Source organism: Staurois parvus, unplaced genomic scaffold, assembly GCF_062004578.1.
Source record: "Staurois parvus isolate SC_StPar_1 unplaced genomic scaffold, SC_StPar_1.0 ptg000066l, whole genome shotgun sequence".
Classification (NCBI taxonomy): Eukaryota; Metazoa; Chordata; class Amphibia; order Anura; family Ranidae; genus Staurois; species Staurois parvus.
In genome coordinates this window covers 2638512-2663499 of record NW_028317862.1, presented here as the reverse complement: position 1 = coordinate 2663499, position 24988 = coordinate 2638512, and the positions used below count along the sequence as shown (strand labels likewise).

Here is a 24988-nt window from a genome sequence, read left to right as displayed (position 1 = left end):
GTTGCACAAATTCATTGTAGAGAGCAAGAGGATATCGCAACTCATTTCATGAACGTCATTCATTTTTTCAGGACAATGGATAGGAATACATTAATAATGAAATTACCAATATGTGTCCACAAAAACAATAGAAACCATAAGCAATAATCTACAATATGTTTATACCAAGTGATAGACCAGCCAATATAAAATCATGCACCACACTCGTGTGTATGACCTCAGGAGGGAGAGACCAACAGAGGATTTCACTACAGCTAACCCTGACACCCAAATATTACAATTTTTATGAATATTTTATAACCTAATGCAGCTGGTTCCTTCCACAGTTGCTGTAATAATGCCGTCCATTGATGCAAACTGTAGTGTCCAGAACCAGAGTCTGATCTTGGAGGGGCACGTTACATGCGAAGAGCAGAAGTAGCCATTGGGGTTGATTTGCGAAAAAAAAACCTGTACAAGTTTATGGAGTTGAGTTATTTAAAACTGTAGAGTGCAAAATCTTGTGCAGCTCTGCATGGGAGCAAATCAGCTTCTAACTCCAGCTTGTTCAATTAAGCTTTGACAAAAAAAAAAAAAATGGAAGCTGATTGGTTTCTATGCAGAGCTGCACCAGATTTTGCACTCTCCAGTTTTAAATAACTCAGCGCCATAGACTTGTACAGTGCAACTGTTCACACACTCTGTGCCTGGGGATAATTTTCTCACTGGCAAGAATCACAATTCTTTCTGCCTATTCCTAAAGTGCCCTTTTGCTGAAGGCTTCAGGAAAGCTTTATACATTCTTGTTGTATACAGTGCTGTGCAGACAAATATTTACAAGCCGAAGTACACCTAGTTGGAATTATAATTAAATTCTCTTTTCAGCAGTAACCAGCTTCAACTGCAGTGACACCTGCTGCTGAAATTAGGTATCATAACATGACATGACAGGACTGCACAGTGGTATTCTATTGACTAGCAATGGTCAGATATCGGGTACATGTAACGGTTTGCAACCACCTTAACACTTACCTGCTCCATGCAACAATATTGCACAGAAACCATGCTTTCCTCCTCCTTTCCTCTAGCAAGCCAAGCACTAAAGAGGCATCTGTGTATGCTCACATGGGTCCAGTACAGAGCTGTGTGTGTCCGTAAACACACACAGCATGGGTAAGCCATGCCCCTGCTCCCTTCTCACAGTTGTTTGATGACAGAAGGAGCCTATCTCTCCAATGTCCTCAATTTCTCCTGTGACACCAGCAAGTGAGGGGAAAATTGCTGGAGCTGGAGACTGCGAGCCAGGTAAGTGTTTGTTGGTGGGGGATGGGGGGAGATAGGATAGGAAGGGTTTTTTTTTTTTTTTTAACCTTAAAGTTAAACTAAAGGCAAAACCTTTTTTTTTTGTTTTGAACAGAGTGGAGAGGGATTAGAACCCCCGTCAAGTTTTTATTGCTGTCTATGTCCCGTTTGGGATGTTCTCCCTCTCTATTTGTCCTGTTTACCAATATCACTGAAAGTGAAAGTAAAAGAAAATCCCAAAATTTATGTTTTCCCCAGAAAAGTAATAGTGGGTAAATCTTCCATTGGGGACACTAGTTCTGGTCACCTAGGGGTCCCCAAGGAATTCCCTTAATTTGCAGGGATTTCTTCTCACTTCCTGTTTGATTATGGGAGAGGAAGTGAAGGGAAATCTCTGTAATGGGTCACAGATATAAAAAAAAAAAAAATCTGACATGGGTGATACCCCACCCTTGCTCTACCCAAAATTAAAAAAAAAAAAGTTTTGCCTAAAGTTCTACTTTAAAGTAGAGTGTTTTAATGTAAAAAATGCTTACACTTTAGTAATACTTTAAAAACAATGGCAATACATTGATTTAGCAAACTAAATGCCACTTGGTTAGAGTTCACATCTATTTTAAAGTGATCCTAAACTCTGTTTATAAACAGAAAAAACAGTTATTTTCAAGAATGCATTGTTAACTCAAAAAGTACCTTCTATTGCCTCCTCCAAGTCCCTTTTTGTTGTTGTTGCTGTGATCCAGCTTCCTTGCGTCGTTCCCGAGATAGACTAGGAATTTATGGACTATGGGATGTGTAGTGTGCATAGAGCAGTGCACATGACCGCAACTAATGCACACTGCTAATTCCAAACAAATTGAAGTGAGGGGGAAAAGAGAGATTCGGAAGCTCACTAGTGACATTACAATGAGGCAGAACAATGAAGGAATAATTTAATGAAAAATACTGTAGATTACGGGACTATTAAACAGTGGAGAGTTTTTGGAGAATATGGATATGGTTTAGCCCTGGTTCACACTAATGCGGTACGTAATTTACAGCGTTTTCAGTGCGAATTCCGCATCACAATCGCATCCGTTCATACGAACCTATGCGGGTGTGTATGTTAAGTTAACAACACCCCGACATCGGTCCGCAAAACATGGTGCAATGTACAGAATTGGATCGCATAAGTGTGAATACCTATGTGATCCAATTCTAGTGCAGACCAAAGAAAGGTCCTGCATGTGTTTGGTGCGGGTACGGTGCGAATAGATCCATACAAAATGTATGAGTCTAATCGCACCGCATACAAATCGCATGTGAGTTTGTACAGGAGTGCGGTTCACATGGGATTTACCACACCGCTGTAGTGTGAACCTAAGCTAAGTGTTACTTTACATATAGAATCTGTTTCCTGCCCGTGCTGACCTCTAGTGGGTATAAGGAACATCCAACACCACAGTATATGCTCACCGTGCTCAAATAAATCTGCAGCTTTATGCACAGAGGTGTAAAAACAGGATAAAGGGAGTTTGACTCAGCCTTGTGTCGACGAACTTCAGTGGATAAATGCAATGTGCTTTTAGAATCAGTTTGAGACATTTTTTATATCATTTAGAATTCATTGACAGGTGAACTAGACCTGCATTGGACTTTCCTCAGCTGCTTTTTCATTCCCATAGACTTGTATAGGGAATAAAGCAGTTCTGAAGGGAACAAGAGCCCATAGATACAGGCTCCAATAATGCTGTTAATATTATATAACTTGAACTAGATACATATTTTTCTTGTGCTAACTTTTTTGTTTTGCTTATGGTTTTCTTAATGTCTTTGTGCTGATGGATGTTTCAACATACATATGTGTTACCCATGTAACAAAAAATTCCCAGATATTATTTAAGGAGATATAAGCTGTATGGCATTTCTTATTTTTAAATGCAGATATAAAACTTGATGATGTTGCCTGTAGAAACAAACCAGATTTCATCTTCTAATCCAAGATAACAGTCACTGCCATGAGCAATTTCTACATGTTTTCACTATTTCTTTTTCTTAAGAGCCCATTCACACTTTTGCAATCCGTTGCAGTGCATTTACGCTTGTGCATTAAGTTGCATGTAATGTGTTTTGTTGTGTGTTAACATTGCATATAGCAATTTGTCATGGATGGTCTGCCTTTGCATTGTAATGGATAAAAAATGTGCATGACTATTTATTAGCAAAGTAGCGCTCCGCAGGGTATGTGCGTTGTGGTGCACTGCGGTGCATTGCACTCTACTGCACAGTGTGTTGGGGTGCCATTCATGATGATTGGCACTGCAGCGCACGCATACAGAGCAGGTACGTTGCCATGCTATGTGGTAACATGAGCATCTTACCACATGTTGCCACAAAGCACAAGTGTGAATGGGCCTTTACAACAAATGGGATACAATATACATGTGTTCTCATTTTGTGCGTCTTCTAAGGCCTCAGTCCTAGGCTTCCTAGCGTGTTGTGTTATTGTTTATGCGGCAATGTACTTTTTTGATTCAAAGGAGAGCTGGCAGTGCACCACACCATACCACACTGAAGCTCATTGCCATTTATTGCAATCCCTTTTAATTCACGTGTGTTTGAGCTATATTGCCTTATTGCATTGGGATGACACCATTCAATATGAATGACATTGCAATGTACTTTTGCATGTAATGTGTGCTAACATGCATTGTGGTAACTTGCACATTACCACAACACACTGCATTGCAAAGGTGTAAATGAACTTTAAGGAAACACACTGAGATGCTAGGGTCTAAATGGGCCATAAAGTATAGCTCTAGTTCTTTTTGTAATGTTCGTACAATAGATCCAAGTTTCTTTAGAGAAAAAATAACCATTCACCTCCTATTAGATTGTATTGGCTCCCATTTATTTGGATTTGGTGTTCAATAAAGATGGATAGATGGATTGAATCTCAGTCAGTTCAGCAGGGACTAGTCGAGATTCGATCCATTTATGGGCAGGCTGGTTGCACCCAATTAATCAATTTGGATGCAACCAGCCTGTCAGATTTTTTACATGCTGGCAGCCATAGCTGCCAGCCGTGATCATTGTGCTCTGCAGGCCGGGAAGGTTCCTGCCGGCAGAACACAAAAGCGATGCGGGAGGGATTCCCACATCAACATGCGTAGAAATAAGTATTTTATTATATCCGTGTGCATGAACTCTAAGAATAAATTTTGGTTGCTTTGAATTGCAGAGACTTTTGTAACATCAAATTTCACACTGACTCAACCTATATTTTCTATTAGTACTCCACAAGTGCGCCATACATACGCCATAAATATTCTTCCTTTTACACCTTTCTGCCACATTTTGGTACAGTTGACCAGGCAATCCTTAAAAACACTCCATTCACTTGGCTTCCAAGACTCTGCTCTTTCCTAGTTCTCCTCCTACCTACCTAAGCATTCCTTCAGTGTCACCTACCTCCTACTCTTTTTTTCTCTTCTTGTAGGGATCCCCCAAGGCTCTGTCCTTGAACCCCTTCTACAAGGTTGTTGTCACTCTTGCGTGCATATCGATCCAGCGTAAATTTTTACCCTCCTGTCCAAGTTGCTCAGGTTCCTTCCTATCCACCATGAACCTAGGTATTATTAAGCATTTGCACCTGTGTGTTAATATTTGAGCAACATGTCTCCATGTACAGTCAGGTCCATAAATATTGGGACATCAACACAATTCTAAAATTTTTGACTCTATACACCACCACAATGGATTTGAAATGAAACAAACAAGATGTGCTTTAACTGCAGTCTGTCAGCTTTAATTTGAGGGTATTTACATCCAAATCAGGTGAACGGTGTAGGAATTACAACAGTTTGCATATGTGCTTCCCACTTGTTAAGGGACCAAAAGTAATGGGACAATTGGCTTCTCAGCTGTTCCGTGGCCAGGTGTGTGTTATTCCCTCATTATCCCAATTACAATGAGCAGATAAAAGGTCCAGAGTTCATTTCAAGTGTGCTATTTGCATTTGGAATCTGTTGCTGTCAACTCTCAAGATGAGATCCAAAGAGCTGTCACTATCAGTGAAGCAAGCCATCATTAGGCTGAAAAAACAAAACAAACCCATCAGAGAGATAGCAAAAACATTAGGCGTGGCCAAAACAACTGTTTGGAACATTCTTAAAAAGAAGGAACGGTCCGGTGACCTCAGCAACACCAAAAGACTCGGAAAACAACTGTGGTGGATGACCAAAGAATTCTTTCCCTGGTGAAGAAAACACCCTTCACAACAGTTGGCCAGATCAAGAACACTCTCCAGGAGGTAGGTGTATGTGTGTCAAAGTCTACAATCAAGAGAAGACTTTACCAGAGTGAATACAGAGGGTTCACCACAAGATGTAAACCATTGGTGAGCCTCAAAAACAGGAAGGCCAGATTAGAGTTTGCCAAATGACATCTAAAAAAGCCTTCACAGTTCTGGAACAACATCCTATGGACAGATGAGACCAAGATCAACTTGTACCAGAGTGATGGGAAGAGAAGAGTATGGAGAAGGAAAGGAACTGCTCATGATCCTAAGCATACCACCTCATCAGTGAAGCATGGTGGTGGTAGTGTCATGGCGTGGGCATGTATGGCTGCCAATGGAACTGGTTCTCTTGTATTTATTGATGATGTGACTGCTGACAAAAGCAGCAGGATGAATTCTGAAGTGTTTCGGGCAATATTATCTGCTGATATTCAGCCAAATGCTTCAGAACTCATTGGACGCCGCTTCACAGTGCAGATGGACAATGACCCAAAGCATACTGCAAAAGCAACCAAAGAGTTTTTTTAAGGGAAAGAAGTGAAATGTTATGCAATGGCCAAGTCAATCACCTGACCTGAATCCGATTGAGCATGCATTTCACTTGCTGAAGACACAACTGAAGGGAAAATTCCCCAAGAACAAGCAGGAACTGAAGACAGTTGCAGTAGAGGCCTGGCAGAGCATCGCCAGGGATGAAACCCAGCGTCTGGTGTTGTCTGTGCGTTCCTGACTTCAGGCTGTAATTGACTCCAAAGGATTTGCAACAAAGTATTAAAAAGTGAAAGTTTGATTTATGATTATTATTCTGTCCCATTACTTTTGGTCCCTTAACAAGTGGGAGACACATATGCAAACTGTTGTAATTCCTACACCGTTCACCTGATTTGGATGTAAATACCCTCAAATTAAAGCTGACAGTCTGCAGTTAAAGCATATCTTGTTCGTTTAATTTCAGATCCATTGTGGTGGTGTATAGAGCCAAAAATGTTAGAATTGTGTCGATGTCCCAATATTTATGGACCTGACTTTAGAAGGCGGATCCCTCAGTTTCCTGTGGTATCTATCGCAATTTGAGTATTCTCATATTTTTTGTGTGTTTTGATTCTATCATTGTTCCCAGTGTTTTCCCCTGGTTGTGCAGTTGTATCTCTTTGCTCCCTGTCCATGGATCTCTTCCTTCCCTGCATTGTTTCTTGTTGTTAATTTGCTCTGCAGTCTCTTCCCAGCTTTCTGAAGTTGATTACTTTGCTTCTTTGTATCCTGTGTGTTCCTTGTGTCAGTTCAGTGTGCCATTTGGTTGCACTTGGCCCGCATGGGTGTGTTAGAGAGCTACAACCTGGGGGCTGCCATGCAGCATAACACCCACACCTCCAGTGGCTCTGGTGAAGACCAGGTGCTCCTTAGATCCTGCGACTCTGACACACCACCAGTTGCGTGTGGCTTCACTGCTCCTGCATCTGCAAGGATCGGTACCCAGGCGCACCTGTTTACTTGTTTACATTGGCCCACTAGATCTTGAGCTGGAGTCCCAAGTGATCTTATCCTCTGATCGTGACAGTTGTATTTTCTTTCTAGAAGTCCTCCCTTGGTCAGTTGATAACCTCCCATGGTTTCCAATACCATCTCTCTGCTGATGACACCAAATCTATCTCTCTACTCCTCAGCTCTGCCCTTCGGTCTCCTTGGACATCACTAATTTCCTAACTAACATATCAGTTTGGATGCCACATCATTTCCTAAAACTCATTCTTTCTAAAACTGAACTCATAATATTTCCTCTCTCCACCTCTGACCCATTCTTCTGGCTTCCAATCTCTATCCAAGTCTTGCCACCTTCACCTTGCAACATTTCCAAAATACGCCCAACTGTGTCACAAAGCTACTAATTTACTCAATTGTTATCGCTCACCTTGACTATTGTAACACCCTCCCCATTGGCCTACTTCTACATGGGCTAACCACTCTTCATTACATTATGAATACTTCCACCAGACTCACTGAGCTTACCAATCACTCCTTCCGCTTCTTTTACCCCTCTCTGCCAATCCCTTTAATGGCTTTGGTTCACCCAGCAAATAAAATTCTAAATATTAACAGTGACATACAAAGCCATCCATAGCTCTACCCACACCAACCTCATCTCAAAATACGTGTATATCAACCAAACTGTCCTCTTTGCTGCATAAAAGACCTCCTGTTCTCTAGCTCCCTTGTCACCTCCTCTCATGCTCCATTCCAGAACTTCTCCAGAGCTGTTCCCATCCTCTGTAACTCCCTTCCCCAACCTGTACATCTATCCTCTACTCTGTCAACCTTTATGCAATCCCTGAAAACTCATCACTTCACATCTGCTTTAACCTAAGAGCTGCATTTTACTGTCTTGAACAATGCAGCCCACCACAGTTATTACTGTTTCTATCACTTTCCCTTTATTTTGATTGTAAGCTCTTACCAGCAGGGCCTCCTAACCCTGTTATCTTGAATTGTAACTGTACTATCTCCCCTTCATTTTGTAAACCACTGCGCTATATCATTACTATTTTGCAGAAAAGGAATCTCCATTCCTTTGTTGTTATCTATAACATGATTTTCATGGAGACCCTGCCATACTTACACCCTGTCATTGAGGATTTTAGCAATTTTAACTAATCCAATTTAGAATCAATGATATGTCTGCAGAGAGAAGCACCATTCAGGGACTCCACTGATTGGTAGGGAATTCCCCTCAGTGCTTTCAACAGAGATATATGACCAGTCACTAGAGGGAGCCCTGGTTTCAGTTTTTGCATTGACAGATAAAACGTGAAGGTTTCTCATGTACATCCACATATAGCAAACTCTTGATTAAAAAATAACAGGGAGTTAAAAGTATATGTCTGATTTATTGAGACCACAAGACTCTTAGCTCCGAGTTGTAAAAAAAAACCTGCTTCTTACTTCCAAGTATGGGTAACCTTAGGTTCACACCTAAGCATTTTCTGCAGTGTTTTGCAGAAACACAGTACAGTCCATTTAACATGATTTCTTATGGTACAGGTTCACATCTCCACGTTTTCACCCGGTGCATTTTTTTGAAAGGGTCAGGGACTTTTTTTTTTTTTTTAATGCAAAACGTTGTGTGTATGGTTCAATAGACTCCAATGGGAACGTTGCAGAAAAGCATGTATTGCGTTTTTGCTGCATTTTGCATTTAAAATCTGCCTGGCAGCAAGAAAAAAAAAACGCAAAATGCATCAAAACCGTGGGAGAAACGCATCAAACGCCACCTGTAAAGGTGTGAACGTAGGGTAAAGGGAACCCACCTTGGGCATTGCAGTATGGGAGATGGTCAGCCAGGGCCACTGGCCTTCTGTACCCTCTCTACCAGCGTATTCTGCTGTCAGTTTGACCAAGTATTCCCATTCAGTGTACCAAAACTGCACGCAGCAGCTCTTGTATGAATAAAACCAGCAAACAGCTGTTGCAGGCTGCATTACTAAATTATATTTCAACAATATTGTTGTCAAGTATTTTGGCTACAAGTTATATGGATTTATTTATTTTATTTCAGGTACTTCTATAGCGCCGTCAATTCACGCAGCGCTTTACATTTATATATATATTGCACATTCACATCAGTCGCTAACCCTCAAGGGGTGTACAATCTAAGGTCCCTAACTCACATTCATACATACACATACTAGGGCCAATTCAGACAGGATCCAATTAACCAACCTGCATGTCTTTGAAGTGTGGGAGGAAACCGGAGTACCCGGAGGAAACCCACGCAGGCACAGGGAGAACATGCAAACTCCAGGCAGGTGGTACCGTGGTTGGGATACGAACCAACAACCCTAGTACTGCCAGGCGGAAGTGCTAACCACATATGGATAACCCAGAAGGCTGGCTGTATCTAGTGGCAAATGAGATTACTGTGAGTTTCTGGCATCCACTTTACCTCTTATTAAACCCAAATAATTCTTATTAACTCATTACTTACCCTTTTCCCATGACCATTTATTTTTTGCAGTTCAAATGCAAACCTTTTTATTTTTACTTTTTTTAATGGACCTTCTCCTGAGGGGGCTTGAAAGCTTTTGAAAATAGGGGGGAAAAAAGAAAAAATACTAACAAGGAGCCTTCGGGGAAAGGGAGGTAATTCGGAGGGGGCTAAAGCTCAGAGCTTGGATTTAAGCCTTTAGAGCTTTCTGCACGTTGCAGCTCCCAACAACCCCCCCCCCCCCATTACCCATTGGCACATTAACGTTGCAAATTGCAGCACCTTTTATATAGCATATCACTTTTACCAGGGGGACAACTGCCAAGTGTACCCTATTCATGTGAATTGGACAACCGCCATGCAATCTTCATGGCAGGGTTGCAGCCTGGTATAGCAGGACTTCCAGAAAAAAGAAAGGCATCCTGGAGGTGGCACTTCACCTTCGAGCCGCCAGGGTGCATTGCTTTTCAGAGTTGTCAACAAAAAAAAAAATTGTCACAGAAAAACAAAACAAAAACAAACAAACAGATGCTGCTGTAAACAAGGCCTTACCCAAGATTCACACCTAAGCGTTTTCCACAGCATTTTGCAGAAACGCAGTACAGTCCATTTCACCCAGTGTGTTTTTTGGAAAGGGTCAGGGACTTTTTTTTAACTCAAAAAGTTGCGTTTTTGGTTCTGTAGACTTCAATGGAAAAGCTGCAGAAAAGCATGTAGTGTGCTTTTTGCTGAATTTTTGCCATGTTTTTGATGCGTTTTGCGTTTTAAATCTGCCTAGAAACAAGAAAAATAATGAACCCCATGGTCGCAAAACGCATCAAAAATGCATAAACAGACGCGACGCAGAAATGGCTGAAGCATAGGTGCAAAAGTGTGAACCTAGCCTTAGGGAGGAGGTGCCCCACACTCATCTGCTGCCTTGCCTTGATCCTCTTTCATACAACTCCAATAATAGCAAAAAATCACCAGCACAAAGCATTTCCTCTGCCAAGGTTTTATTATTGACACATGGCCCAGACAGTGATAATAGCTTACACATTTCAGCCTATGCAGCCCTAATCAGAGCTTAAATGCTCTGTACTGAACAGCAATGAATTCCTTCTCACTATACGGCTGGCAGGGCAGCATTCATCAGTACATGCGAAACTCAGAATAACACTTGCTTTTTTGGCCTTTACGAACACCAGTGAGCCTCAGCTCTGGGTTTGGACACACGTTGTCATCTCTACATTAGGTGCTGGAAGACTTTTTCTTGGTTTGGCTCACTGTGGCCCGTACGGACATTACAAAGTGCAAGCAATACCATGAGGTTCAGTTTGAAGCAGACTACTTCGCATGCTTATCAACAAACACAAGCATCTTAATTTCTTCCAAATGTTTGATACATAAACCATAGTGTTGTGTAGCTAAGCTTTCATACATTCAAATTCTACTATCTAAATAGTAACTTATCCATTGTTAGAATTCCAAATGCTAACTCAGCACATATACAAGTGTCAGTTGCAGTCTGTTCTAGAAATGATTATACAATTCTTACATTTCCTAAGGAACTATATTTTAATGGTATCAAAGCATAAATGTGATATTTATTAATATATTTTTTTTACATCATATTTTATTAAAGTGATAATCAACCTAAATTTTAAGCATTTTTAGCAGCTGAATTAATAACTTACTGTGTATGCAGCTTCTTTATCTTTTGATCCGTGCCTATGCTCCAATTCAAAGTGTTTGTAAAGAATTTTTTTTTTATAACAAACATCTGTGTACTTACCTGCTTTGTGCAATGGAATTACACAGAGTGTCCCCGAACCTCCTCTTTTCGGGTCCCCCGGTAGTGCTCCTGACTCCTCTCCCATGGGAAGCCGTGGGGGCGTTTGTGTGTGCTCACTCCCAAGCCCTGCTGCTACATCCATCATTGACCTAGACAGCGGGACTCAGTCCTGCTCCCTTGTCACTGGTTTTGATTGACAGCAGCGGGAGTCAGTGGCTTCCAGTGCCCCAGCAAAGCGAGTGAGACATGGAAGTGAGGGGAGAGAAAAGCTGCAGGTATGCACATAGCTGAATTGAATGATGACTCAAGTAAGTATGAGGGGTGGAGGGGCCAAAACCGATGCTTAAACATTTTTTACCTTAATGCAAAAAAAATCACTTTAAGCCAGTGCCATGACTGCTGCCCCAGCTTTCCTGTTTCATGGCGGCACCTTTCTTTTGCAGCATCTGATGGAACCACCCTTGCATGTAGTGTCATTTTACACTGTGCAACAACAGAAACACAAATCATAGGCTAGGTTGGCAAGGTACTTACCTTCATGCTCCTATCCCCTCTCCAAGGTAACAAACTGACTCCAGACTGCACTGTCCACTGTTCACTTTTTCTTGTGAAGACCAAAAGTTCAGGAAAGCAGCACTGAGACAGCAGGAGCATTGAAAGTTGTAAACTGCAAATGCTGGGGAAGAAATTTTAACAAATAATTTACTGGGGAATGTTTATTTTACAACGTATTGTGTTCAGTGTGTTAAGCCTGAAAGCGTTGGTGTTTGATCAGGGGCGGACTGACCATTTGGAAACTCGGGCACTGCCCGAGGGCCCGGGGTCAGTAGGGGGCCCCATGAGATGCCCCTGGTACCTTTTTCATAGGCTTTTTTGAGTTTTGGCAAGGACACAGGGGCCCCATGATCCCCTATTGCCCGGGGGCCCCATGACTTGTCAGTCCGCCCCTGTGTTTGACTACTACTTCTATTGGATAGATTTTTCATTGGTGTGTGTGCATCCAAAAATGTTATTTTAGTATTATGTAGATGTTGGAGCATTTAACAACCTGACACTTTCTCACACGTACCAGATATTAATAAAGTTGAGGGATAATTTCACTTTCCCTGTAGATTTTTTTTTTTTCATTTCAGAATTGAGAAAAGCAGTGATTGCACAGCGCCATATTTCCAAGAAGCTTGTTTATTGAATCATAACTGAAGGGTAACCACAAGGTAAATGTAAATCAATGTACCACCAGAGCGCTCAACAACACTGTAGTAGTTTATCGTGAGCTACAAGCCCACCTCTGCAAAGGATGTCGGTACTTGTAGTTGATTCAGTCACAGAACTCGGTGAATGAATGACGCGCCCCGAAGCCTCGCATGGCCATGTTCTTTTCAAAAAGTGACAGCTGGTATGTCAAACGTCTCCCCATAGTGCTGTCACACAGAGGGCTTGGATCACCAAGCTGCTGCGGGAATGGGAACATGTCACATGTTCCATTCTCAAAACTGGTGGTATCTGTGAAGATCGCGTGTCAGACCCCAGCCCTTCTCACCAAACTCGTGACCGAAGGACTAGCCAATCTGAAACCGCGATGTCACGTGCGCAACAATGCCACACCCAGCTGCACCCTGCACAATGATTTTCCAGCTCACTGGACCTCCAATCGATGTACCAGCAGCCTGAATGCGATTGTTACTCGGTCAGGTTAATTACGCAATTAACCCTTCACACTGCCACCACCTTCTTTTTGTACAGAGAAAGAGGAAACTCAGCAATATCAGCTATAACACTATGATGGTTGAGATAATCGTCTGTATAGCACTGTCACCGCAGGCAGGTTATACAAAGGGTTAAACAAACACAGTAGCGCTCTTTTAGAGGCAGGAATTCGTAAATTGCATTAAGGAGCTTTAGAAACAGTTCAACACTTTCAGAAAGAAGGATTTATTACTAAAAGGTCAAAAGGGTGCAATAAAAATATTTACAGAAAAAAGATGTAACCAATATATATATATAAATATACAGAGAACAACAGCACAGCAAAGAAGTAACAGAAAGGAGGTTAAAGGGTTAAAGTACTTGCCAGTCAGCCTTGGGTTAAGCAGATCAAGTTTCAGAGCGAAAGGGCACGATCTCCCACGGTGGTTCTGATGTTAAAAGGGAGAATTCTTCAACTTAACTCTCTTAGGCCTGACAGCCTATTTTGTAGCCCCCCCAGCAGGGGGTGTCTCTAAAGCCAATGACCAATGCTTCATTTAGGGAGGGAAGGTCTGGGCGGAGACCTAAACTAGAGACAAAATCTCTCATAGTTCATATTTTGGTTCATAACTTTTCCTATGCACAAGTGACATTCCACTCGTGGGTAGATTACTATGCAGACGCATCTGAGGAACGGTTAGATATGAAATACATATTCAAAGGGTTCCAGAGATGTAATTTTCTGCTTTCCTAGGTATTCCAGTCAGGGAGTGTGACCTATCAAACTGTTTGTCTTCTCGTGGGCAATCTGAAGATAGGCCTGGTTTTTATGTAAGTCTCTCATATTCAAAGATATGAGACATAGGGGAAAAATGGATTTTAAAAGTGTTATGTAGTCTCTACTCCTCTGGAATGTGTTTGAACTCAGGGGAAGGCTTGGGTGATCTTTTTATGATGTGCTAGATTGCACAGGTTTTTGGACAGCGAGGCCCCAGCTCCCTTGGGGGTTTTATAGCTCGGGGCTTCCTGCTGTGCTCCGGCCTCCTGTGACACTGCCAACACACAGGCCATATGTCACTGTTGCTGAACAGAGAGGAAGAATGAGAATGAGGGGGATATGTTTGTACAAGATGGAGGATCATTTGCCAAGATGGAGATTGGTGCCAAAATGGTTGAACTGTGTCCATCTCTGTGCGCATGACTGCTACAGTATCCTTTAACCTTTTCGCTACCAGAGCTGTTTTTGTGTTTTCTTTCATACATGTTTAAAAATCACTTTAGGCCTGAAGATTATATAAAACGTCAAAAACATTATATATTTTCTGAAAGCAGACACCCTAGAGAATAAAATTGTGGTAGTTTAAATTTTTTATGCCACATGATATTGCTGCAAAAGTCTAGGAAACACAAAATTTCAGTAAAAACACACTAAAGTTAATTTTAGGGCACATAAATGCAATAAATTATCCAATTTTTTTGGTAAAATATTAAAGATGAAGTTGCACTGAATAAATAGATGCCCAACGTGTCAAACCTTAAATGTGTGCTTCCATGAAATGTCGACAAACCTCATTACCCTATATTTTCTATAGGCAACATGTTAAAAGCCCCCTAGAGGTTATCAGTTTAGAGCTGCGAAGGAGGTCTGGTGCTAGAATTATTGCTCATTCCGGCATTTGCAGTAATATGTAACATGCGTATTGCAGTTGACGTTTATATGCGTAAGTACCCCTATGCATGTGTTTGTTTGCATGTGCGTTCTGTGGAGGTAGGGGAGACCTCAACTTTTTTTTTTTGGGGGGGGAGGGGGGATTTTATGTGCTTGGATGTAACTTAATTTTTTTTCATCTCAAAAGAATACAAAAAGTCCTTCATGTAATGATTTTTTTTGGGTGACAGGTTCTCTTTAATGAGACATCCAGGGTCTAAGAGACCCTGCATGTCTTCCCTGTGCTCCACTGAATGTAATGCAGTACAGATCGCAATGCATTACATTGATTTTTACCAGAAAGATCAGCAGTTTTTGAAAGACTCAGACCAGCCCGTCTGGCACCAACAACCATGCCACGTTCAAAGACACTTAAATTCCCTTTTTTTCCCCATTCTGATGCTCAGTTTGAACTTCAGCAAGTCATCCTCACCACGTCTAAATTGTTGTTGAGTTGCTGCCATGTGATTGGCTGATATGCAATTTGTATTACCAAGCAATTGAACAGGTGTACCTAATAAAGAGGCCAGTGAATGTATATATGCCCCTTATGGTAGCATATACAATAATTATGCAATCCAATACGTTCACGATTTTTTTAACGATTAAGCAATAATGCATTGCCTTTCATACAGGAATTCATTTTTGTTCTATCACGTAGCCGTCTAACTGCACAACAATAACTTTTTATCTTTGACATTTTATTATAAACTATAAAATGTATGATAATAACTTTTATATACAGGGATATGGAATAAAGTTCAAAAAGGCATACTTTGCCCCAGGAATATAAAAGGTACATCTATAGTAACAGTGTCTAGGCATAGGTATAAAATAAATTAGAGTTACATAGTTAATCTGGTTGAAAAAAAGACATAAATCCATCCAGTTGAACACACTCACACACTCCAGATGAAAGGAAAAAAACCCCAGCAAAGCATGATCCAATTTTCTCCAGCAGGGGAAACAAATTCCTTTCTGATCCCCCTATAGGCAATTGGATATTCCCTGGATCAACTTTACCTATAAATATTAGTATTCAGTTATATTTTGTGTATCCAGGAAAGAGTCCAAGACTTTCTTAAAACAATCTACTGAGCTGGCCAGAACCAACTCTTGAGGGAGTCTATTTCACTTTTTCACAGCTCTTACTATGAAGAAGCCTTTCCATATTTGGAGATTAAATCTTTTTTTTTCCTCCAGACGTAATGAGTGACCCCCTTGTCCTCTGTGATAACCTTATAGTGAATAACTCTCCACCAAGTTCATTATGTGGACCACTTATGTATTTATACATGTTGATCTTATCCCCCCTTAATCTCCTTTTCTCAAGAGAGAATAAATTCAGTTCCTCTAATCCTTCCTCATAGCTGAGCTCCTCCATGCCTCGTATCAGTTTGGTTGCCCTTCTCTGTACTTTCTCCAGTTCCCCGATATCTTTTTTGTGAATTAGTGTCCTAAACTGAACTGCATATTCCAGATGAGGTATTACTAATGATTTGTACAGGGGTAATATGATATCTCTCTCTCTGGAGTCTATACCTCTTTTAATACAAGAGAGGATTTTGCTCGCTTTAGAAACCGCAGCTTGGCATTGCATGACAATATTAAGCTTATGATCGAACAGAACCCCCAGATCCTTCTCCACCATTGATTCCCCCAGTTGTACTCCCCCTAGTATATATGATGCATGCGTATTCTTAGCCTCCAAGCACATAACTTTACATTTATCAACATTAAACCTCATCCGCCAAATAGTTGCCCAATCAACCGCCTCCCCGCCGCCCTATAGCAGAAATACTGCTACAGGGCGGTAGGGGTGTGCAAAATCATGTGTGTGTGTGTGTGTGTGTGTGTATGTGTGTGTATATATATATATATATATATATATATATATATATATATATAATATAGGTATATGTGATTTTGCATTTCTGGATAGGGGGCACGTGCCCTACCCAAGCTTGCATTGGCAGCCCCACCTGTCGATCACCGGGTCCCGGACAGTGATTCCTCACCAGCACCCTGTGATCGCTATGTATCACTAACAGGGAGGGACAGGTATATAAACAATACAGATCTCTCCTGTCAGCTCCTGCACACTGCTTTGTATGGCTCTGCATAGATCTATCTCTGTGAGGTGGAGATCTACCTGAACAACATGGAAGACGTCAAGTATCACCAGGCACAGTGTCGCCTCCTCACACCTGATTTAAACCTTTAATTGCCATACTACTGCCTCATAATCGTGTTCATTGCTGAGCAATCATGTGTTTAAATCTGGTGGTAAGAAGGCCTCATTCACTTAAATGGTTCATGCTCAGCAGGTGCTACACCCATCAACTATGGCAGGGCATGTAACTCCTGCTTCGGCTGCAACACTGGAAAGGGGGTGGGGATGGTAAAAACACATTTTAACTGTGGGGTTTTACCACCCTCCAAACTGCAAATGTAAATGAACCTTTACTGTTCTGAGCCCCCGATAAGGCTGCTTTCACACTGATCTGCTACGGTTTACCTGCACTGCGGATGCAGAACAGTGCATCTGTGACTTTCCTGGGTAGCTGCGCTTTGCCATAGACTTCTATTATATATTGCAGGTGTGGCGCACTTTCTGAAAGCGCACAAAAACTGCATTCCTTTGTCTAAGGCTTTGCTTACCTCTTCATAAAAAGAAATCAGATTTGTTTGACAACTTGCTTAAAATATTTTTTTTGCAGTAAGAACTCATCTATGTGGTCTTTTATTAAATTCTCCAGTATCTTCCCAACTATGGAAGTTAAACTAACAGTTCTATAGTTACTTGGTAAAGACTTTGACCACTTTTTAAATATAGGCACCACGTTGGCCTTAGGCCAGCCCAGTGGTATTATGACAGTCATTAAATAGTCTCTAAAAATTTGAAACAATTTGAAATGACAGAGCTCAATTCTTTTAGGACCCATGGGTGTATGACACACGGTCCAGGTGCTTTATTCACCTAAAGGTCAGTCTTTACAAGAAAGGTAGTATAATATTCTATGCGCAGAAATATCAATGTGTTAAAGCGCTAGTAAACTCTAGAGGACAACTCGGCGCAATTTCAAGCAGTATAGTCTAAAGTAGGGTACACACTATAAAAAAAAAAAAAAAAAAATCAGGCGAACATTTCCATGCAAGGAATGATCGTACAATTGACTTTCAACAGCCGATTCAGACCTCCCAAATGAAAATTTCTGAAGGGACAAACTCCAAACTTTTTCTTGTATGTAAACAGAACTAAAGATTTTCGTTTAATCTGTACTGTTTCCATACAAGAAAAATTAGATACGAAAGGTATTTTACATTACTGGATTGTATTTTTTAAATTCATACTTGTTTAAATTCATGATAATAATGTAAATGTTGAGTGTAATACAATTATATATAAAAAATGTTTTTAAAAAAAACTGTCCAATTTGGTTTCAGTTTTTGGCCAAGTGCATCCTGAATTTTTGGTTTCAGTCCAGAATTTTTATTTTGGTGCACCACAGGTGTGTACCCTTCTTAATTTGCTTTTTGGGGTCTTTAAATGTTTCAAGATGTGCCATTTAGAAGATATCACCCCTTTCTTCTGTCCATGATGTCACTCATAACTCATATTGTAACACATGATGTTACAATGCATGCGCATTGTAAATCCCTTGATGGAACATTGAGCATGCCCTCTATCTGTACAACAGCATACCATTTTTATGTCATTCTATTTCCTTGGAACATTTGTGAAAACCCGCAAGTGTTCTGAGAACTACCATTTGCTTGGTGTACATTCATGCGCAAGATTCCCTCACTGACATTTAATAAAGGGCAGAAGTGTGGAAGCGTAAGGGTTTGGGAGATTTCTGCCAATGACTCTGGCTTTATCTGGAATGAGGCTAAATAATAAGCCCTCATGCACACCGGACGTTTTTAAAGCTGCTGTTTTTTACCTTTTTGGCAGTTTTTTCTACAGCCAGTAAACTCCCCAGCTTGTTGTCCTATGTGTCCATGCACACATAGACTGTAATCAGCGTTTCTTGGCAGGGGCGTTTTTTTTGTCTGGAAAAAACCCCAGAACTAGTGGGTTTCTAGAGGATTTTTTAGCTGTAAAAACGCTCTAATGCTGAAAAATGCGGTAAAATGCGGCAAACCAGAGTTATGGAAGTTCTTTGAGCAAAAAAAAAAAAATTGGGGGGGGTTAGAACTATGAAGCAGTTGCATAAATATCTAAGCATTGGATGAAAATTATATGCACACAAAACAAACACTTTCTCCTAGAAAACTTAAAAAAACCTTCTTCCAATTAATTCTCTGGAAATGTATTTTCTGTGGAATGCTATAGTGCTACATTTAACAAGCCTGTCATTTCTTCTGTTCCAGGTTATCTGCCATTGCATTGTGCTGCAGCATGGGGTCACCTAGAGGTGTTAAAGACTCTTGTAGAACTAGGTAGTGATATCATGCTACTAAATTTCCGAGGAGAAAAAGCATGTGATGTTGCTGCCAGATATAACAAGACAGACTGTGCTGATTTTCTCCTCTGGGCTGGTAAGTGATTCTCTTTCTATATCTATCTACAGTACATGTTAGGGGTAAGCATACATGAAGCAATTTTATATATGATTGTATTATCGATCAATTTACTGTCTGCCCACTAACAATTAAAATTGTTTGGATCAGACCATATACTTGAAATCAATGTAAAACAAGTTTGGAACTTCATCGACCCATTCTGATCCTATTTATCGTACATTAATCTACAGAAAACTAATAACTTGATGTACATATATTTGAAATTCTTCAAATGTATTAATAGTAAAAAGGTCCTGTCCGAGCATGTAGGCCCTTTACAACATAATCTAGAGTGGGTGACTGGAGACAAAGAGAAGGCATATAATTCATGGACTAGATCATATTGTCCAATTCTGTGAAGAATCCTTTAATCAGATTTTTTTTTTTTACCTAGATCTCTGTGTTAAGCTGCCTACATGCAGCGTGCCTGTTCGAGAATAACACATCCCCATCTATGCACAACTGCCTAGGCTACCACTAGGGCCAGATTTAAACCTTGGGGGCCTTCATACATGCAGTTGGTTTACATTCTCAATGACAGTCACATATTTTTAAAATGCATGACACATCATTCTGAGGTCACGTGTGCACGAGCACACACGCACGCGCGCACAAACACACACACACAAAAACACACACTCGCAGTCATAGGCCACCTTCCTTAACCGCTTCCATACTGGGCACGTTTACCCCCTTCCTGCCCAGTCCATTTTTCAGGTTTCAGTGATCTCACACTTTGAATGACAATTGCGCAGTCATACAACACTGTACCCAAACTAAAATGTTATCATTTTCTTCATACAACTAGAGCTTTCTTTGGGTGGTATTTAATCACCACTGGGGTTTTTATTTTTTGATAAATTGACAAAAAAAGACCAAACATTTTGAAAAAAAAACCCCACGTTTCTTTGTTTCTGGTATAAAAGTTTGCAAATAAATAATTGTTCTTCATAAATTTAGGCCAAAATGTATTCTACTACATGTCTTTGGTGAAAATAACCCAAATTAATAATTATTATTTAGTCTGTAGGAAAGTTATAGAGTTCACAAACTATGGGATATATCTGAAAATTGACCAATCCTGAAGTACTGACGGCCAATCTAATTTCTTGAGGTCCAAGAATGTCAGAACAGCACAGATATCCCCCAAATGACCCTTTTTGCAAAGTAGACAGTCCGACGTATTTCATAACAGGCATGGCGAGTTTTTTGAAGTTGTAATTTTTTTGTCATAATTTTTTGGAAATGAAGAAATAAAAAATATGATTTTCACTATTTTTTTTTTACATACTGTCACCAGTGCAGTACAGCGTCATCATATAACTGGCATGGCGGTGATCAGGGACACTGACTGGTGACAGTATGTAAAAAAAATTAATAATTTTTTTTTATTCTATTTTTTTTCATATTTCACTATGACCAAAGTAGTATAATGTTACCATAGTAATATTGTACTACTTTGGAAAAGTGATCAGTATTTTTTTTTTTTTTTACACAATTTGCTTATAGCAAAGAATTACTTTGCTATAAGCAAGCATTTACCTGAAAGAAATCGATTTGTTCAGGATTTTTTTTTTTCATAACTGTGATTTGGTCACAGCTGGGCTGTGATTGGCCCAACTTGTGCATGTGATCGCTGTGACCATTCACCGCTAGCCACACAAAGGAAGCCATCCATTGTATACAACTGTCATGTGACCTGCTGTTATTGGTCACCGCAGGTCACATGGTACTGGCAACGGGGCCGGTACACAGATCTGTCATCGGCCGTGTCCGAGGTACATGGCCGGTGACAGATTGCGCGGCTCTGCGGACAGGCAAACTGCGCATGCCTGAAAGGATGCCATAAGGCATCCAACCGGAGGGACGAGGTGTTTTGCCGGCCGCCATCTGGCTATAGGCCAGGCGGGAACCTGTTAAAGGATACAGTTTGGTCCATATGTATTTGGCACAATTTGTGTTTTTCAGGTACTGACCAAAACATATTCAAGTTATAGTTATATAATTGGTATGGGCTGAAAGTGCACACTCTCATGTTTAATTTGAGGGTATGTACATCCAAATTGGAGGAAAGGTTTAGGAATTACAGCTCTTAAGAGTAGTCATCTCCCCTTTTTCAAGGGACCAAAAGTAATTGGACAATTGAATCAAAAGCTGTTTCATGGCCAGGTGTGGGCTACTTCTTTGTTATTTCTTCATCAATTAAGCAGGTAAAAGGTCTGGAGTTGATTCTAAATGTGGTATTTGCATTTGGAATCTATTGCTGTGAACCTACATCATGCATTCAGAGGAGCTCTCCATGCAAGTGAAACAGGCCATTGTAAGGCTTCAAAAACTAAACAAATTCATCATAGAGATAGCAGCAACATTAGGAGTGTCAAATCAACAGTTTGGTACATTCTGAGGAAAGAAGAATGCACTGGTGAGCTCAGCAACATAAAAAGGCATGGACATCCACAGAAGACAACAGTGGTGGATGATCGCAGGATCCTCTCTATGGTAAAGAAAAACCCATTCACAACATCCAAACAAGTGAAGGACACTCTCCAGGAGGTGGGTGTATCATTGTCAAAGTCTACAATCAAGAGAAGACTTCAGGAGAGCAAATACAGAGGGTTCACCACAAGGTACAAACCATTCAGAAGCCTGAAGAATAAAAAAGCCAGATTAGACTGTGCCAAAAAAATATCTAAAAAGCCAGACCAGTTCTGGAAAAGCATTCTTTGGACTGATTAAACTAAGATTAATCTGTACCAGAATGACAGGAAGAAAAGTGTGTAGAAGGCTTGGAACAGCTCATGATCCAAAGCACACAATGTCATCTGTAAAACATGGTGGAGCAAGTGTGATGGAATGGGCATGCATGGCTTCCAGTGGCACTGGGTCATTAGTGTTTATTGATGATGTGACAGAAGACTGAAGCAGCCGGGTGAATTCTGCAGTGTTTAGAGATACACTGTCAGCCCAGATTCAGCCAAAGGCAGCAAAGTTGATTGGATGGCGCCTCACAGTACAGATGAACAATGATCCAAAACACACTGCAAAAGCAACCCAGGAGCTTTTGAAGGAAAATAAGTGGAATATTCTGCAATGGCCGAGTCAATCACCTGATCTCAACCCTATTGACCATGCATTTCACTTGCTGAAGGCAAAACTAAAGGCAGAAAGATCCACAAACAAAGTACAACTGAAGACAGCTGCAGTTAGAGCCTGGCAAAGCATCAGAAAGGGGGAAACCCAGTCTTTGCCTTCAAACAGTCATTGCCAGTAAGGGATTCGCAACAAAATATAAAAAATGAACATTTATGATTATATTTAATTGTCCAATTACTTTTGATTCCTTGAAAAAGGGGGGATGGCTACTCTTTAAGAGCTGAAATTCTTAAACGCTTCCTTTGGATGTACATATCCTCAAATTAAACCTGAGAGTGTGCACTTTCAGCCCATATTCATTATATAACTATACCTTGAATATGTTTTGGTAAATACCTGAAAGAAACTAAAATTGTGCCTGTGTCCAAATATATACAGTATGGACCTAACTGTACGATCACAACATGTCATATCCATATTCAGGGTGTAACATGTTACAGATGAACCAGCCTCCGCATTGGAGGTATGGACAGAGAGCTACACAGTCTGCAGGACCATAGTGACGACTGTGATGTTCCTAATGACACTAAAACAGTGATTGGTGATAATTCTGTTCAATGCACTAATGACACTGGCAAGGAAGGAATTAAAATCTAGGGGCAATCAGGGGGTTAACTGTGTGCCTGACAATTGTAATACATGTAATGTGTACTTACCGATCTGCCTTTTTCTTCCTGCTTTTTAGGGAGAAGAAACAGCTAGATTGCTGTTCTCTGTACATAGAGTTCATTTTGTCTGTAAACACAGAACTCTGTGCTGTAATTGGACACAGCCAATCAGCAGGTTTCAGCTGAAATCATTGGCTGAAATCTGCTGCCAAATTTGTGCTGTGTCCAATCGCAGCAAGAATCTTCAGGGGGCGTGCAGGTGCCCGGAAGAAAGCTGGCAACTTACATGTACGTTGCCGTGTCTGCACCTGCTGCCCCTTTGCAGTATATTTATAACTACACTATTAGTGTCTATAAGGATGGCACTGATCTATGTAGCTGTGCTGCTCTATAAAAAACATATTGTTAATAACAGAATGCACCGTTTCCTACGTACTGGTAGGTTCCATCAGTAACCGCATCTGAGGATATTAAGCTTGTTCCCTTTTCTGGGGAAAAAAGCTGGACTTAGTCACTATTCTATTAATAACATTGGCAACAACTCCCAGTTTTACCAGTGAGGCCAGTAAAATACCAGACATGCGAAAACTATAGTCATGCACACAGATTGCGAAACTGGCCATGACTTGTTTGGATGTATTCCTGTCTTTTATTTTAGAATGTAGTAATAGTGTCATTTTTCATTCCAGAGTAATGGAAAGTGTTACTGACTCCTCTAGGAAAACTTTTTTTTGTCACTGTCCTAGAATATACAGTACATGTAGGTCAGGGGTTCTGTCTTTTCTCTGTTTCACTGTATGAATAGAAATATCTGCTGCCACAAAGGTGACAGGCTTAACCTTCACCCTGGTGCTGCTGTCAAATCCTGCGTTCTCCTGTTCTAAAGACGTGACAATCAAAAAACAGGGAATACACATGGAACATCCAGGCTTTAACATCCTTTTTTTTTTTTTTGTTTTTTTTGTTCCGTTTTTTTTTTTTTAAATCGGTCGATTAAGAACAGCAGTACAACATACAGCTCCTTGATTTGTTTCACTAATACATCTTAAACAAAGGTTCTAATTATTAAAATCGTAATTGAATGGCCTTTATTTGCTAAGGAGCTGTGTATCATAAAAATACATATATTGGTGTGGCGCTCATATATATATATATATATATATATATATATATATATATATATATATACACACACGGGATGTTCAAGTCAAACCAGGACTTTTCATTTTACAGTTATAAAAAGGAATGCTGGCGTGATGGTACTACACTACACACAGCAGTAAGCGGCAAGTGTGTCCTATTACTGATAGGCGGCGCATGTGTCGCGGGCCAGTCCAGAGATCATTAATCAAGATGGCAGAGAACAGTGTTAGTATGTGCATGGAACAGCAATTGGTGATGAAGTTTCTTGTGATCGAAGGCAAAAAAACGTGTGGATATCTACAAAAGACTTCAAGTGCAGTGATGAGACGCTCAGCTGCAGTAAGACATTTGAATGATGTAAACGTTTGAAAGACAGCCATACGTCGATCAGTGACGATCTTGGCCATGGTGGTTCCCAGCCCAAAGCAGTAATTCCTGTGAACATTCAGCATATGGAACGCCTGATCCTGGAGAATCAACACATAACCTGTCGTGAAACTGGACAAAAGACGAATCTTTCTGTGGTCAGCATTTCAGCACTGATGACGAAGTGAAGCAGGCTCTCCTAGGATGGTTCAGGCATACTGACAAATCTTTCTATGCTGAAGCTTTGCAGGCATTAGTTAACACCTTCCCGCCCGGCCTATAGCAGATTGGCGGCCGCGCGGGACACTCGCCGTTGTGACTGGGCGTCATATAACGTCATGTAAAAATGAGTCGTTCACACGGCTGGGGGGCCGTGCAGTGGCGCAATCTGTCACTGGCTGTGTCCACAGGACACAGCCGATGACATATCACTACACTGGCC

At 40.8% G+C, this 24988-nt stretch overlaps 1 protein-coding gene across 2 annotated transcripts in view; it reads left to right on the top strand.

Moving 5' to 3' along the window:
• Positions 1-24988, top strand: part of ANKRD45 (ankyrin repeat domain 45) — a 251929-nt gene that overhangs the window by 6482 nt on the left and 220459 nt on the right. For both annotated transcript variants that reach the window (XM_089668890.1, XM_089668889.1), the window contains exon 3: positions 19085-19252. In XM_089668890.1, the coding sequence (XP_089525016.1) occupies positions 19085-19252 (168 nt within the window). The remainder of the gene's footprint in view (positions 1-19084; positions 19253-24988) is intronic.